The sequence below is a fragment of the Hypanus sabinus genome, unplaced genomic scaffold (assembly GCF_030144855.1).
Source record: "Hypanus sabinus isolate sHypSab1 unplaced genomic scaffold, sHypSab1.hap1 scaffold_540, whole genome shotgun sequence".
Lineage (NCBI taxonomy): Eukaryota > Metazoa > Chordata > Chondrichthyes > Myliobatiformes > Dasyatidae > Hypanus > Hypanus sabinus.
Window position 1 is genome coordinate 159,721 of NW_026781401.1, and position 14,135 is coordinate 173,855.

Below are 14,135 nucleotides of genomic sequence, written 5' to 3' on the forward strand. Positions count from 1 at the left end.
TGTCGGACACCACGCTAAGCGTGACTGTCCCATTCTGTCTCCGCAGCGCAGTGTCCCACTGTCCCAATCCCCACATTCCCCCCACGTATCAGTCACAAGACCAATACCACATGCCCACTATCACCCCGCAACCCCGTGTCCGTCCCCAAACTGATGTCACCGACCCACTCTATCCACAGTACTGTGTCAGACCCCAATCTAATCCCACAGTCCCACTCTCTCCCCGCAGTCCCGTGTCAGACCCCAAACTATTCCCACAGTCCCACTCTCTCCCCACAGTCCTGTGTCAGTCCCCAAACTAATCCCACTGACCCACTCTCTCCCCACAATCCTGTGTCAGACCCCAAACTAATCCCACAGTCCCACTCTCTCCCCGCAGTCCTGTGTCAGACCCCAAACTATTCCCACAGTCCCACTCTCTCCCCGCAGTCCTGTGTCAGTCCCCAAACTAATCCCACTGACCCACTCTCTCCCCACAGTCCTGTGTCAGACCCCAAACTAATCCAACAGTCCCACTCTCTCCCCACAGTCCTGTGTCAGACCCCAAACTAATCCCACAGTCCCACTGTCTCTAACAGTCCTGTGTCAGACAACAAACTAATCCAACTGTCCCACTCTCTCCTCACAGTCCTATGTCTGACCTCAAACTAATCCCACCGACCCACTCTATCCACAGTCCTGTGTAAGACCCCAATCTAATCCCACAGTCACACTCTCTCCCCACAGTCCTGTGTCAGTCCCGAAACTAATCCCATTGTCCCACTCTCTCCCCACAGTCCTGTGTCTGTCCCCAAACACATCCAACTGCCCCACGCCCTCGCCAGAGACCCGTGTGTCCCCAAACTAATCCAACTGACCCACTCTCTCCCCACAGTCCTGTGTCAGTCCCCAAACTATTCCCACTGACCCACTCTCTCCCCACAGTCCTGTGTCAGACCCCAAACTAATCCAACAGTCCCGCTCTCTCCCCACAGTCCTGTGTCAGACCCCAAACTAATCCCACAGTCCCACTGTCTCTAACAGTCCTGTGTCAGACACCAAACTAATCCCACGGTCCCACTCTCTCCTCACAGTCCTATGTCTGACCCCAAACTAATCCCACGGTCCCACTCTCTCCTCACAGTCCTATGTCTGACCCCAAACTAATCCCACTGTCCCACTCACTCCGACCAGTCCTGTGTCAGTCTTGAAACTAATCTCACTGTCCCGCTCTCTCCCCACAGTCCTGTGTCAGACCCCAAACTAATCCCACAGTCCCACGCCCTCGCCAGAGCCCCGTGTGTGTCCCCAAACTAATCCCACTGCTCCACGCTCTCGCCAGAGCCCCGTGTGTGTCCCCAAAATAATCCCACTGACCCACGCCCTCGCCAGAACACCGTGTGCGTCCACAAACTAATCCCACAGCCCCACGCTCTCACCAGAGCCCCGTGTGTGTCTCCAAACTAATGCCACTGCCCCACGCTCTCGCCAGAGCCCCGTGTGTGTCCCCAAACTAATCCCACTGCCCCACGCCATCGACAGAGCCCCGTGTGTGTCCCCAAACTAATCCCACTGCCCCGCGCCCTCGCTAGAGCCCCGTGTGCGTCCCCAAACTAATCCCACTGCCCCACGCCCTCGACAGAGCCCCGTGTGTGTCCCCAAACTAATCCCACTACCCCACGCTCTCGCCAGAGCCCCGTGTGTGTCCCCAAACTAATCCCTCTGCCCCACGCTCACGCCAGAGCCCCTTGTGTGTCCCCAAACTAATCCCACTGCCCCATGCTCTCGCCAGAGCCCCGTGTGCGTCCCCAAACTAATCCCACTGCCCCACGCCCTCGACAGAGCCCCGTGTGTGTCCCCAAACTAATCCCACTACCCCACGCTCTCCCCAGAGCCCCGTGTGTGTCCCCAAACTAATCCCACTGCCCCACGCTCTCGCCAGAGCCCCGTGTGTGTCCTCAAACTAATCCCATTGCCCCACGCCCTCGCCAGAGCCCCGTGTGTGTCCCCAAACTAATCCCACTGCCCCACGCCCTCGCCGGAGCCCCGTGTGTGACCCCAAACTAATCCCACTGCCCCACGCCCTCGCCAGAGCCCCGTGTGTGTCCCCAAACTAATCCCACTGCCCCACGCCCTCGCTAGAGCCCCGTGTGTGTCCCCAAACTAATCCCACTGCCCCACGCCATCGGCAGAGCCCCGTGTGTGTCCCCAAACTAATCCCTCTGCGCCACGCTCACGCCAGAGCCCCTTGTGTGTCCCCAAACTAATCCCACTGCCCCATGCTCTCGCCAGAGCCCCGTGTGTGTCCCCAAACTAATCCCACTGCTTCCTATCTCGCTATAGATCCGTGTCGGACACAACGCTAAGCGTTACTGTCCCGTTCTGTCTCCGCAGCGCAGTGTCCCTCTGTCCCAATCCCCACATTCCCCCCCCCCCCGTATCAGTCACAAGACTAATACCACTTCCTCACTATCACCCCGCAACCCCGTGTCATTCCCCAAACTGATTTCACCGACCCACTCTATCCACTGTCCTGTGTCAGTCCCCAATATAATCCCACAGTCCCACTCTCTCCCCGCAGTCCTGTGTCAGACCCCAAACTAATCCCACAGTCCCACTCTCTCCCCACAGTCCTGTGTCAGTCCCCAATCTACTCCCACAGTCCCACTCTCTCCCCGCAGTCCTGTGTCAGATCCCAAACTAATCCCACCGTCCCACGCCCTCGCCAGAGCCCCGTGTGTGTCCCCAAACTAATCCCACTGCTCCACGCTCTCGCCAGAGCCCCGTGTGTGTCCCCAAAATAATCCCACTGACCCACGCCCTCGCCAGAACACCGTGTGCGTCCACAAACTAATCCCACAGCCCCACGCTCTCAACAGAGCCCCGTGTGTGTCCCCAAACTAATGCCACTGCCCCACGCTCTCGCCAGAGCCCCGTGTGTGTCCCCAAACTAATCCCACTGCCCCACGCCATCGACAGAGCCCCGTGTGTGTCCCGAAACTAATCCCACTGCCCCGCGCCCTCGCTAGAGCCCCGTGTGCGTCCCCAAACTAATCCCACTGCCCCACGCCCTCGACAGAGCCCCGTGTGTGTCCCCAAACTAATCCCACTACCCCACGCTCTCGCCAGAGCCCCGTGTGTGTCCCCAAACTAATCCCACTGCCCCACGCTCTCGCCAGAGCCCCGTGTGTGTCCCCAAACTAATCCCATTGCCCCACGCCCTCGCCAGAGCCCCGTGTGTGTCCCCAAACTAATCCCACTGCCCCACGCCCTCGCCGGAGCCCCGTGTGTGTCCCCAAACTAATCCCACTGCCCCACGCCCTCGCCAGAGCCCCGTGTGTGTCCCCAAACTAATCCCACTGCCCCACGCCCTCGCTAGAGCCCCGTGTGTGTCCCCAAACTAATCCCACTGCCCCACGCCATCGACAGAGCCCCGTGTGTGTCCCCAAACTAATCCCTCTGCCCCACGCTCACGCCAGAGCCCCTTGTGTGTCCCCAAACTAATCCCACTGCCCCATGCTCTCGCCAGAGCCCCGTGTGCGTCCCCAAACTAATCCCACTGCCCCACGCCCTCGACAGAGCCCCGTGTGTGTCCCCAAACTAATCCCACTGCCCCACGCTCTCGCCAGAGCCCCGTGTGTGTCCCCAAACTAATCCCACTGCTTCCTATCTCGCTATAGATCCGTGTCGGACACAACGCTAAGCGTTACTGTCCCGTTCTGTCTCCGCAGCGCAGTGTCCCTCTGTCCCAATCCCCACATTCCCCCCCCGTATCAGTCACAAGACTAATACCACTTCCTCACTATCACCCCGCAACCCCGTGTCATTCCCCAAACTGATTTCACCGACCCACTCTATAAACTGTCCTGTGTCAGTCCCCAATCTAATCCCACAGTCCCACTCTCTCCCCGCAGTCCTGTGTCAGACCCCAAACTAATCCCACAGTCCCACTCTCTCCCCACAGTCCTGTGTCAGTCCCCAATCTACTCCCACAGTCCCACTCTCTCCCCGCAGTCCTGTGTCAGATCCCAAACTAATCCCACAGTCCTACGCTCTCCCCACAGTCCTGTGTCAGTCCCCAAACTAATCCCACTGACCCACTCTCTCCCCACAGTCCTGTGTCAGACCCCAAACTAATCCAACAGTCCCACTCTCTCCCCACAGTCCTGTCTCAGTCCCCAATCTACTCCCACAGTCCCACACTCTCCCCACAGTCCTGTGTCAGACCCCAAACTAATCCCATTTCCCCACTCTCTCCCCACAGTCCAGTGTCAGACCCCAAACTACTCCCAGTCCCACTCCCTCCCCACAGTCCTGTGTCAGTCCCCATACTAATCCCACAGTCCCACTCTCTCCCCAGGATCCTGTGTCAGTCCCCAAACTAATCCCACTGACCCACTCTCTCCCCACAGTCCTGTGTCAGTCCTCAAACTAATCCCACTGACCCACTCTCTCCCCACAGTCCTGTGTCAGTCTTGAAACTAATCTCACTGACCTACTCACTCCCCACAAACACGTGCCAGTTTCTAAACAAATGCTAATGCCCCACTCTCACCCCAGTCCTCGCCACACGCCCTCACCACAGACTAAACCGACTGCCCGCTCGACCCACAGGCAACGGACATTTCAAACCTCACCTGTCTCCGCAGTTTTCAACCCAGTAATATCCGCTTCCATTGAGAGCATTGAATAGAAAATTCTGTCAAATAAAATTTCTTCCGTAAGTTCTCTGCATGGAGGATTGTCTTTGGCCCGTGGAGTGTCTAATGCATTGCCGAAGAAAGAGAGTGTCTGACCCCGGGAGTGTGTGACGGGACGGTGTGGAGGGAGATTCACTCTGTGTCTGACCCCGGGAGAGTGTGATGGGACGGTGTGGAGGGAGATTCACTCTGTGTCTGACCCCGGGAGAGTGTGATGGAACGGTGTGGAGGGAGATTCACTCTGTGTTTGACCCCGGGAGAGTGTGATGGGACGGTGTGGAGGGAGATTCACTCTGTGTCTGACCCCTGGAGTGGGTGAAGAGACGGTGTGGAGGGAGATTCACTCTGTGTCTGACCCCTGGAGTGGGTGATTAGACGGCGTGGAGGGAGACTCACTCTGTGTCTGACCCCGGGAGCGTGCGATGGGACGGTGTGGTGGGAGATTCACTCTGTGTCTGACCCCGGGAGTGTGTGATGGGACGGTGTGGAGGTGGATTCACTCTGTGTCTGACCCAGGGAGTGTGTGATGGGACGGACTGGAGGGAGATTCACTCTGTGTCTGACCCCGGGAGTGTCTGATGGGACCGTGTAGAGGAATAATCACTCTGTGTCTGACCCCGGGAGTGTGTGATGGGACGGGGTTGAAGGAGATTCACTCTGTGCCTGACCCCGGGAGGGTGTGATGGGACGGTGTGGAAGGAGATTCACTCTGTGTCTGACCCCGGGACTATGTGATGGGGCGGTGTAGAGGGAGATTCTCTCTGTGTCTGACCCCGGTTGTGTGTGATGGGGCAATGTGGATGGCGTTTCACTCTGATTCTGATCCCAGTACTGTATGATGGGACGGTGTGGACGGAGATTCACTCAGTGTCTGCCCTCGGGAGTGTGTGATGGGACGGTGTGGAAGGACAGTCACTCTGTGTCTGACACCGGGAGTGTGTGATGGGACGGTGTGGAGTGAGTTTCACTCTGTTTCTGACCCCGGGAGTGTCTGATCGGATGGAGTGGAGGGAGATTCACTCTGTGTCTGACCCCAGGAGTGTGTGATGGGACGGTGTGGAGTGAGTTTCACTCTGTGTCTGACCCCGGGAGTGTCTGATCGGACGGTGTGGAGGGAGATTCACTCTGTGTCTGACCCCGGGAGTCTGCGATGGGACGGTGCGGAGGGAGCTTCACTCTGTGTCTGACCCCGGGAGTGAGTGATGGGACGTTGAGGAGGGACATTTACTCAGTGTCTGACCACGGGTGTGTGTGATGGGATTGTGTGGAGGGAGATTCACTCTGTATCTGACCCCGGGACTATGTGATGGAACGGTGCGGAGGGAGATTCACTCTGTGTCTGAACCCGGGAGTGTGTGATGTGACGGAGTGGAGGGAGATTCTCTCTGTGTCTGAACCCGGGAGTGGGTGATGGGGCGATGTGGATGGAGTTTCACTCCGAGTCTGACCCCGGCAGTGTATGATGGGACGGTGTGGACGGAGATTCATTCAGTGTCTGACCTCGGGGTGTGTGATGGGACGGCGTGGAGGGAGATTCACTCAGTGATTGTCCCCGGGAGTGTGTGATGGGACAGGTTGGTGGGAGTATCACCTGTGTCTGACCCCGGGAGTGTGTGATCGGACGGTGTGGAGGGAGATTCACTCTGTGTCTGACCCCGAGAATGTGTGATGGGACGGTGCGGAGGGAGATTCAATCTGTGTCTGACACCGGGTTGTGTGATGGGACGGCGTGGAGGGAGATTGACTCTCTGTCTGACCACGGGTGTGTTTTGGGATTGTGTGGAGGGAGATTCATACTATGTCCGAACACGGGATTCTGTGATGTGGTCGGGTGGATGGAGATTCACTCTGTGTCTGACCCCGGGAGTCTGCGATCGGACGGTGCAGAGGGAGCTTCACTTTGTGTCTGACCCCGGGAGTGAGCGATGGGATTGTGTGGAGGGAGATTCATACTGTGTCTGAACCCGGGATTCTGTGATTGGACCGGGTGGATGGAGATTCATTCCGAGTCTGACACCGGGTTGTGTGATGGGACGGCGTGGAGGGAGATTCACTCAGTGTCTGACCCCGGGAATATGTGATGGGACGGTGTGGAGGGAGATTTACTCACTGTCTGACCACGGGAGTGTGTGATGGGACGTTGTGGAGGAGATTCACTCTGTGTCTGACCCCCGAGTGGGTGAGGTGACGGAGTGGAGATAGATTCACTCTGTGTCTGACCACTGGTGTGTGTGATGGGATTGTGTGGAGGGAGATTCATACTGTGTCTGAACCCGGGAGTCTGTGATGGGGCCGGGTGGATGGAGATTCACTCCGAGTCTGACCCCGGGAGTGTGTGATGGGACAGTGTGGAGGGAGATTCACTCTGTGCCTTTCCCGGGAGTGTGTGATGGGACGGTGCGGAGGGAAATTCACTCTGTGTCTGACCCCGGGAGTCTGCGATGGGACGGTGCAGAGGAAGCTTCATTTTGTGTCTGACCCCGGGATTGAGTGATGGGACGTTGAGGGGGTAGATTCTCTCTGTGTCTGACCACGGGTGTGTGTGATGGGATTGTGTGGAGGGAGATTCACTCTGTATCTGACCCCGGGACTATGTGATGGGACGGCGTGGAGGGAGATTCACTCAGTGATTGTCCCCGGGAGTGTGTGATGGGACGGGTTGGTGGGAGTATCACCTGTGTCTGACCCCGGGAATGTGTGATGGGGCAGTGTGGTAGGAGATTCACTCAGTGTCTGACCCCGAGAATGTGTGATGGGACGGTGCGGAGGGAGATTCAATCTGTGTCTGACACCGGGTTGTGTGATGGGACGGCGTGGAGGGAGTTTTACTCACTGTCTGACCCCGAAGTGAGTGATGGGACGTTGTGGAGGAGATTCACTCTGTGTCTGACCCCCGAGTGGGTGAGGTGACGGAGTGGAGGAAGATTCACTCTGTGTCTGACCCCGGGAGTCTGCGATGGGACGGTGCGGAGGGAGCTTCATTTTGTGTCCGAACCCGGGAATGTGTGATGGGGCCGGGTGGATGGAGATTCACTCCGAGTCTGACCCCGGGAGTGTGTGATGGGACGGTGTGTAGGGAGCTTCACTCTGTATCTGACCCCAGGAGTGTGTGATGGGACGGGGTTGGGGAGATTCTCTCTGTGTCTGACCCCAGGAGTGTGTGATGGGACGGTGTGGAGGGAGCTTCACTCTGTATCTGACCCCGGGACTGTGTGATGGAACGGTGCGGAGGGAGATTCACTCTGTGTCTGAACCCGGGAGTGTGTGATGGGGCGGTGTAGAGGGAGATTCTATTTGTGTCTGACCCCGGTTGTGTGTGATGGGGCGATGTGGATGGAGTTTCACTCTGATTGTGATCCCGGTACTGTATGATGGGACGGTGTGGACGGAGATTCACTCTGTGTCTGACCTCGGGAGTGTGTGATGGGACGGTGTGGAAGGACATTCACTCCGTGTCTGACACCGGGAGTGTGTGATGGGATGGTGTGGAGGGAGATTCACTCTGTTTCTGACCCCGGGAGTGTGTGATGGGATGGTGTGGAAGGACATTCACTCTGTGTCTGACCCCGGGAGTGAGTGTTGGGACGTTGAGGAGGTAGATTCACTCTGTGTCTGACCCCGGGACTATGTGATGGAACGGTGCGGAGGGAGATTCACTCTGTGTCTGAAACCGGGAGTGTGTGATGTGACGGAGTGGAGGGAGATTCTCTCTGTGTCTGAACCCGGGAGTGGGTGATGGGGCGATGTGGATGGAGTTTCACTCTGATTCTGATCCCGGTACTGTATGATGGGACGGTGTGGACGGAGATTCACTCAGTGTCTGACCTCGCGGTCTGTGATGGGACGGCGTGGAGGGAGATTCACTCATTGATTGTCCCCGGGAGTGTGTGATGGGACGGGTTGGTGTGAGTATCACCTGTGTCTGACCCCGGGACTGTGTGATGTGACGGAGTGGAGGGAGATTCACTCTGTGCCAGACCCCGGGATTGTGTGATGTGACGGAGTGGAGGGAGATTCACTCTGTGTCTGTCTCCGGGACTGTGTGATGGGGCAGTGTGGTAGGAGATTCACTCAGTGTCTGACCCCGAGAATGTGTGATGGGACGGTGCGGAGGGAGATTCACTCTGTGTCTGACACCGGGTTGTGTGATTGGACGGCGGGGACGGAGATTCACTCAGTGTCTGACCCCGGGAATGTGTGATGGGACGGTGTGGAGGGAGTTTTACTCACTATCTGACCCCGGAAGTGAGTGCTGGGACGTTGTGGAGGAGATTCACTCTGTGTCTGACCCCTGGAGTGTGTGATGGGACGGTGTGGAGGGAGCTTCACTCTGTGTCTGACCACGTGAGTGTGTGATGGAACGGTGTGGCCGGAGCTTCACTCTGTGTCTGACCCCTGGAGTGTGTGATGTGACGGTGTGGTGGGAGCTTCACTCTGTGTCTGACCCCTGGAGTGTGTGACTGGACAGTGTGGCGGGAGCTTCACTCTGCGTCTGACCCCGGGAGTGTCTGATGCGACGGTGCGGAGGGAGATTCACTCTGTATCTGACCTCTGGAGTGTGTGATGGGACGGTGTGGAGGGAGCTTCACTCTGTGTCTGACCCCGTGAGTGTGTGATGGGACGGTGTGGAGGGAGATTCACTCTGTGTCTGACCCCTGGACTGTGTGATGGGACGTTGTGGAGGGAGCTTCACTCTGTGTCTGACCCAGGGAGTGTGTGATGGGACGGTGTGGAAGGAGCTTCACTCTGTGTCTGACCCCTGGAGTGTGTGATGGGACGTTGTGGAGGGAGCTTCACTCTGTGTCTGATCCCTGGAGTTTGTGATTGGACGGTGTGGCGGGAGCTTCACTCTGCGACTGACCCCGGGAGTGTCTGATGGGATGGTGTGGAGGGAGATTCACTCTGTTTCTGAACCCTGGAGTGTGTGATGGGACGGTGTGGAGGGAGCATCACTCTGTGTCTGACCCTGTGAGTGTGTGATGGGACGGTGTGGAGGGAGATTCACTCTGTGTCTGACCCCTGGAGTGTGTGATGGGACGGTGTGGAGGGAGCTTCACTCTGTGTCTGACCCATGGAGTGTGTGATGGGACGGTGTGGAGGGAGCTTCACTCTGTGTCTGACCCCGGGTGTGTGTGATGGGACGGTGCGGAGGGAGGTTCACTCTGTGTATGACCCCTGGAGTGTGTGATGGGACGTTGTGGAGGGAGCTTCACTCTGTGTCTGACCCAGGGAGTGTGTGATGGGACGGTGTGGAGGGAGCTTCACTCTGTGTCTGACCCCTGGAGTGTGTGATGGGACGTTGTGGAGGGAGCTTCACTCTGTGTCTGATCCCTGGAGTGTGTGATTGGACGGTGTGGCGGGAGCTTCACTCTGCGTCTGACCCCGGGAGTGTCTGATGGGATGGTGTGGAGGGAGATTCACTCTGTTTCTGAGCCCTGGAGTGTGTGATGGGACGGTGTGGAGGGAGCATCACTCTGTGTCTGACCCTGTGAGTGTGTGATGGGACGGTGTGGAGGGAGATTCACTCTGTGTCTGACCCCTGGAGTGTGTGATGGGACGGTGTGGAGGGAGCTTCACTCTGTGTCTGACCCATGGAGTGTGTGATGGGACGGTGTGGAGGGAGCTTCACTCTGTGTCTGACCCCGGGAGTGTGTGATGGGACGGTGCGGAGGGAGGTTCACTCTGTGTCTGACCCCTGGAGTGTGTGATGGGACGGTGTGGAGGTAGATTCACTCTGTCTCTGACCCCGGGAGTGTCTGATGCGACGGTGCGGAGGGAGATTCACTCTGTGTCTGACCCCGGGAGTGTGTGATGGGACGGTGTGGAGCGAGATTCACTCTGTGTCTGACCCCGGGAGTGTCTGATGCGACGGTGCGGAGGCAGATTCACTCTGTGTCTGACCCCGGGAGTGTGTGATGGGACGGTGCGGAGGGTGATTCACTCTGTGTCTGTCCCCGGGAGTGTGTGATGGGACGGTTTAGAGGGAGATTCACTCTGTGTCTGACCCCGGGTGTGTCTGAGCGACTGTGCGGAGGGAGATTCACTATGTGTCTGACCCGGGAGTGTGTGATGGGGCGGTGTGGTGTGACATTCTCTCTTTGTCTGACCCCGGGAGTGTGTGATGAACGGTGTGGATGGAGCTTCACTCTGTGTCTGACCCCGGAAGTGTATGATGGGATGGTGTGGATGGAGATTCACTCTGTTTCTGACCCCTGGAGTGTGGGATGGGACGGTGTGGAGGGAGCTTCACTCTGTGTCTGACCACGTGAGTGTGTGATGGGACGGTGTGGAGGGAGCTTCACTCTCTGACCCCTGGAGTGTGTGATGGGACGGTGTGGAGGGAGCTTCACTCTGTGTCAGACCCCTGGAGTGTGTGATAGGACGGTGCGGCGGGAGCTTCACTCTGCGTCTGACCCCGGGAGTGTCTGATGCGACTGTGCGGAGGGAGATTCACTCTGTGTCTGACCCCTGGAGTGTGTGATGGGACGGTGTGGAGGGAGATTCACTCTGTGTCTGACCCCTGGAGTGTGTGATGGGACGGTGTGGAGGGAGCTTCACTCTGTGTCTGACCCAGGGAGTGTGTGATGGGACGGTGTGGAGGGAGAATCACTCTGTGTCTGACCCCGGGAGTGTGTGATGGGACGGTGCGGAGGGAGATTCACTCTGTGTCTGACCCCGGGAGTGTGTGATGGGACGGTGCGGAGGGAGATTCACTCTGTGTCTGACCCCGGGAGTGTCTGATGCGACGGTGCGGAGGGAGATTCACTCTGTGTCTGACCCCGGGAGTGTGTGGTGCGACGGTGCGGAGGGAGATTCACTCTGTGTCTGACCCCGGGAGTGTGTGATGGGACAGTGTAGATGGAGATTCACTCTGTGTCTGACCCCGGGAGTGTCTGATGCGACGGTGCGGAGGGAGATTCACTCTGTGTCTGACCCCGGGAGTGTGTGATGGGACGGTGTGGAGGGAGAATCACTCTGTGTCTGACCCCGGGAGTGTGTGATGGGACGGTGCGGAGGGAGATTCACTCTGTGTCTGACCCCTGGAGTGTGTGATGGGACGGTGTGGAGGTAGATTCACTCTGTGTCTGACCCCGGGAGTGTCTGATGCGACGGTGCGGAGGGAGATTCACTCTGTGTCTGACCCCTGGAATGTGTGATTGGACGGTGCGGAGGGAGATTCACTCTGTGTCTGACCCCTGGAGTGTGTGATGGGACGGTGCGGAGGGAGATTCACTCTGTGTCTGACCCCGGGAGTGTGTGATGGGACGGTGTGGAGGGAGATTCACTCTGTGTCTGACCCCGGGAGTGTGTGATGGGACGGTGTGGAGGGAGATTCACTCTGTGTCTGACCCCTGGAGTGTGTGATGGGACGGTGTGGAGGGAGATTCACTCTGTGTCTGACCCCTGGAGTGTGTGATGTGACGGTGTGGAGGGAGATTCACTCTGTGTCTGAGCCCTGGAGTATGTGATGGGACGGTGTGGAGGGAGATTCACTCTGTGTCTGACCCCGGGAGTGTGTGATGGGACGGTGCGGAGGGAGATTCACTCTGTGTCTGACCCCTGGAGTGTGTGATTGGACGGTGCGGAGGGAGATTCACTCTGTGTCTGACCCCTGGAGTGTGTGATGGGACGGTGCGGAGGGAGATTCACTCTGTGTCTGACACCGGGAGTGTGTGATGGGACGTTGTGGAGGGAGCTTCACTCTGTGTCTGATCCCTGGAGTGTGTGATTGGACGGTGTGGCGGGAGCTTCACTCTGCGTCTGACCCCGGGAGTGTCTGATGGGATGGTGTGGAGGGAGATTCACTCTGTTTCTGAGCCCTGGAGTGTGTGATGGGACGGTGTGGAGGGAGCATCACTCTGTGTCTGACCCTGTGAGTGTGTGATGGGACGGTGTGGAGGGAGATTCACTCTGTGTCTGACCCCTGGAGTGTGTGATGGGACGGTGTGGAGGGAGCTTCACTCTGTGTCTGACCCATGGAGTGTGTGATGGGACGGTGTGGAGGGAGCTTCACTCTGTGTCTGACCCCGGGAGTGTGTGATGGGACGGTGCGGAGGGAGGTTCACTCTGTGTCTGACCCCTGGAGTGTGTGATGGGACGGTGTGGAGGTAGATTCACTCTGTCTCTGACCCCGGGAGTGTCTGATGCGACGGTGCGGAGGGAGATTCACTCTGTGTCTGACCCCGGGAGTGTGTGATGGGACGGTGTGGAGGGAGATTCACTCTGTGTCTGACCCCGGGAGTGTGTGATGGGACGGTGTGGAGCGAGATTCACTCTGTGTCTGACCCCGGGAGTGTCTGATGCGACGGTGCGGAGGCAGATTCACTCTGTGTCTGACCCCGGGAGTGTGTGATGGGACGGTGCGGAGGGTGATTCACTCTGTGTCTGACCCCGGGAGTGTGTGATGGGACGGTGTAGAGGGAGATTCACTCTGTGTCTGACCCCGGGTGTGTCTGAGCGACTGTGCGGAGGGAGATTCACTATGTGTCTGACCCTGGAGTGTGTGATGGGGCGGTGTGGTGTGACATTCTCTCTTTGTCTGACACCGGGAGTGTGTGATGAACGGTGTGGATGGAGCTTCACTCTGTGTCTGACCACGTGAGTGTGTGATGGGACGGTGTGGAGGGAGATTCACTCTGTGTCTGACGCCGGGAGTGTGTGTTTGGACGGTGCGGCGGGAGCTTCACTCTGTGTTTGACCCCTGGAGTGTGTGATAGGACGGTGTGGAGGGAGCTTCACTCTGTGTCTGACCCCTGGAGTGTGTGTTTGGACGGTGCGGCGGGAGCTTCACACTGCGTCTGACCCCGGGAGTGTCTGATGCACTGTGCGGAGGGAGATTCACTCTGTGTCTGACCCCTGGAGTGTGTGATGGGACGGTGTGGAGGGAGCTTCACTCTGTGTCTGACCCAGGGAGTGTGTGATGGGACGGTGTGGAGTGAGCTTCACTCTGTGTCTGACCCCGGGAGTGTGTGATGGGACGGTGCGGAGGGAGGTTCACTCTGTGTCTGACCACGGGAGTGTGTGATGGGACGGTGTGGAGGTAGATTCACTCTGTGTCTGACCCCCGGAGTGTCTGATGCGACGGTGCGGAGGGAGATTCACTCTGTGTCTGACCCCGGGAGTGTGTGATGGGACGGTGCGGAGGGAGATTCACTCTGTGTCTGACCCCTGGAGTGTGTGATCGGACGGTGCGGAGGGAGATTCACTCTGTGTCTGACCCCTGGAGTGTGTGATGGGACGGTGCGGAGAGAGATTCACTCTGTGTCTGACACCGGGAGTGTGTGATGTGACGGTGTGGAGGTAGATTCACTCTGTGTCTGACCCCGGGAGTGTGTGATGGGACGGTGTGGAGCGAAATTCACTCTATGTCTGACCCCGGGAATGTCTGATGCGACGGTGCGGAGGGAGATTCACTCTGTGTCTGACCCCGGGAGTGTGTGGTGGGACGGTGCGGAG

General features: G+C 58.1%; 1 protein-coding gene across 1 annotated transcript in view; it reads right to left on the bottom strand.

Moving 5' to 3' along the window:
* LOC132389338 (uncharacterized) overlaps positions 1 to 14,135 on the bottom strand; it is a 304,378-nt gene that overhangs the window by 148,360 nt on the left and 141,883 nt on the right. Inside the window, exon 6 of the mRNA XM_059961854.1 lies at positions 4,617 to 4,678. Within this exon, the coding sequence (XP_059817837.1) occupies positions 4,617 to 4,678 (62 nt within the window). The remainder of the gene's footprint in view (positions 1 to 4,616; positions 4,679 to 14,135) is intronic.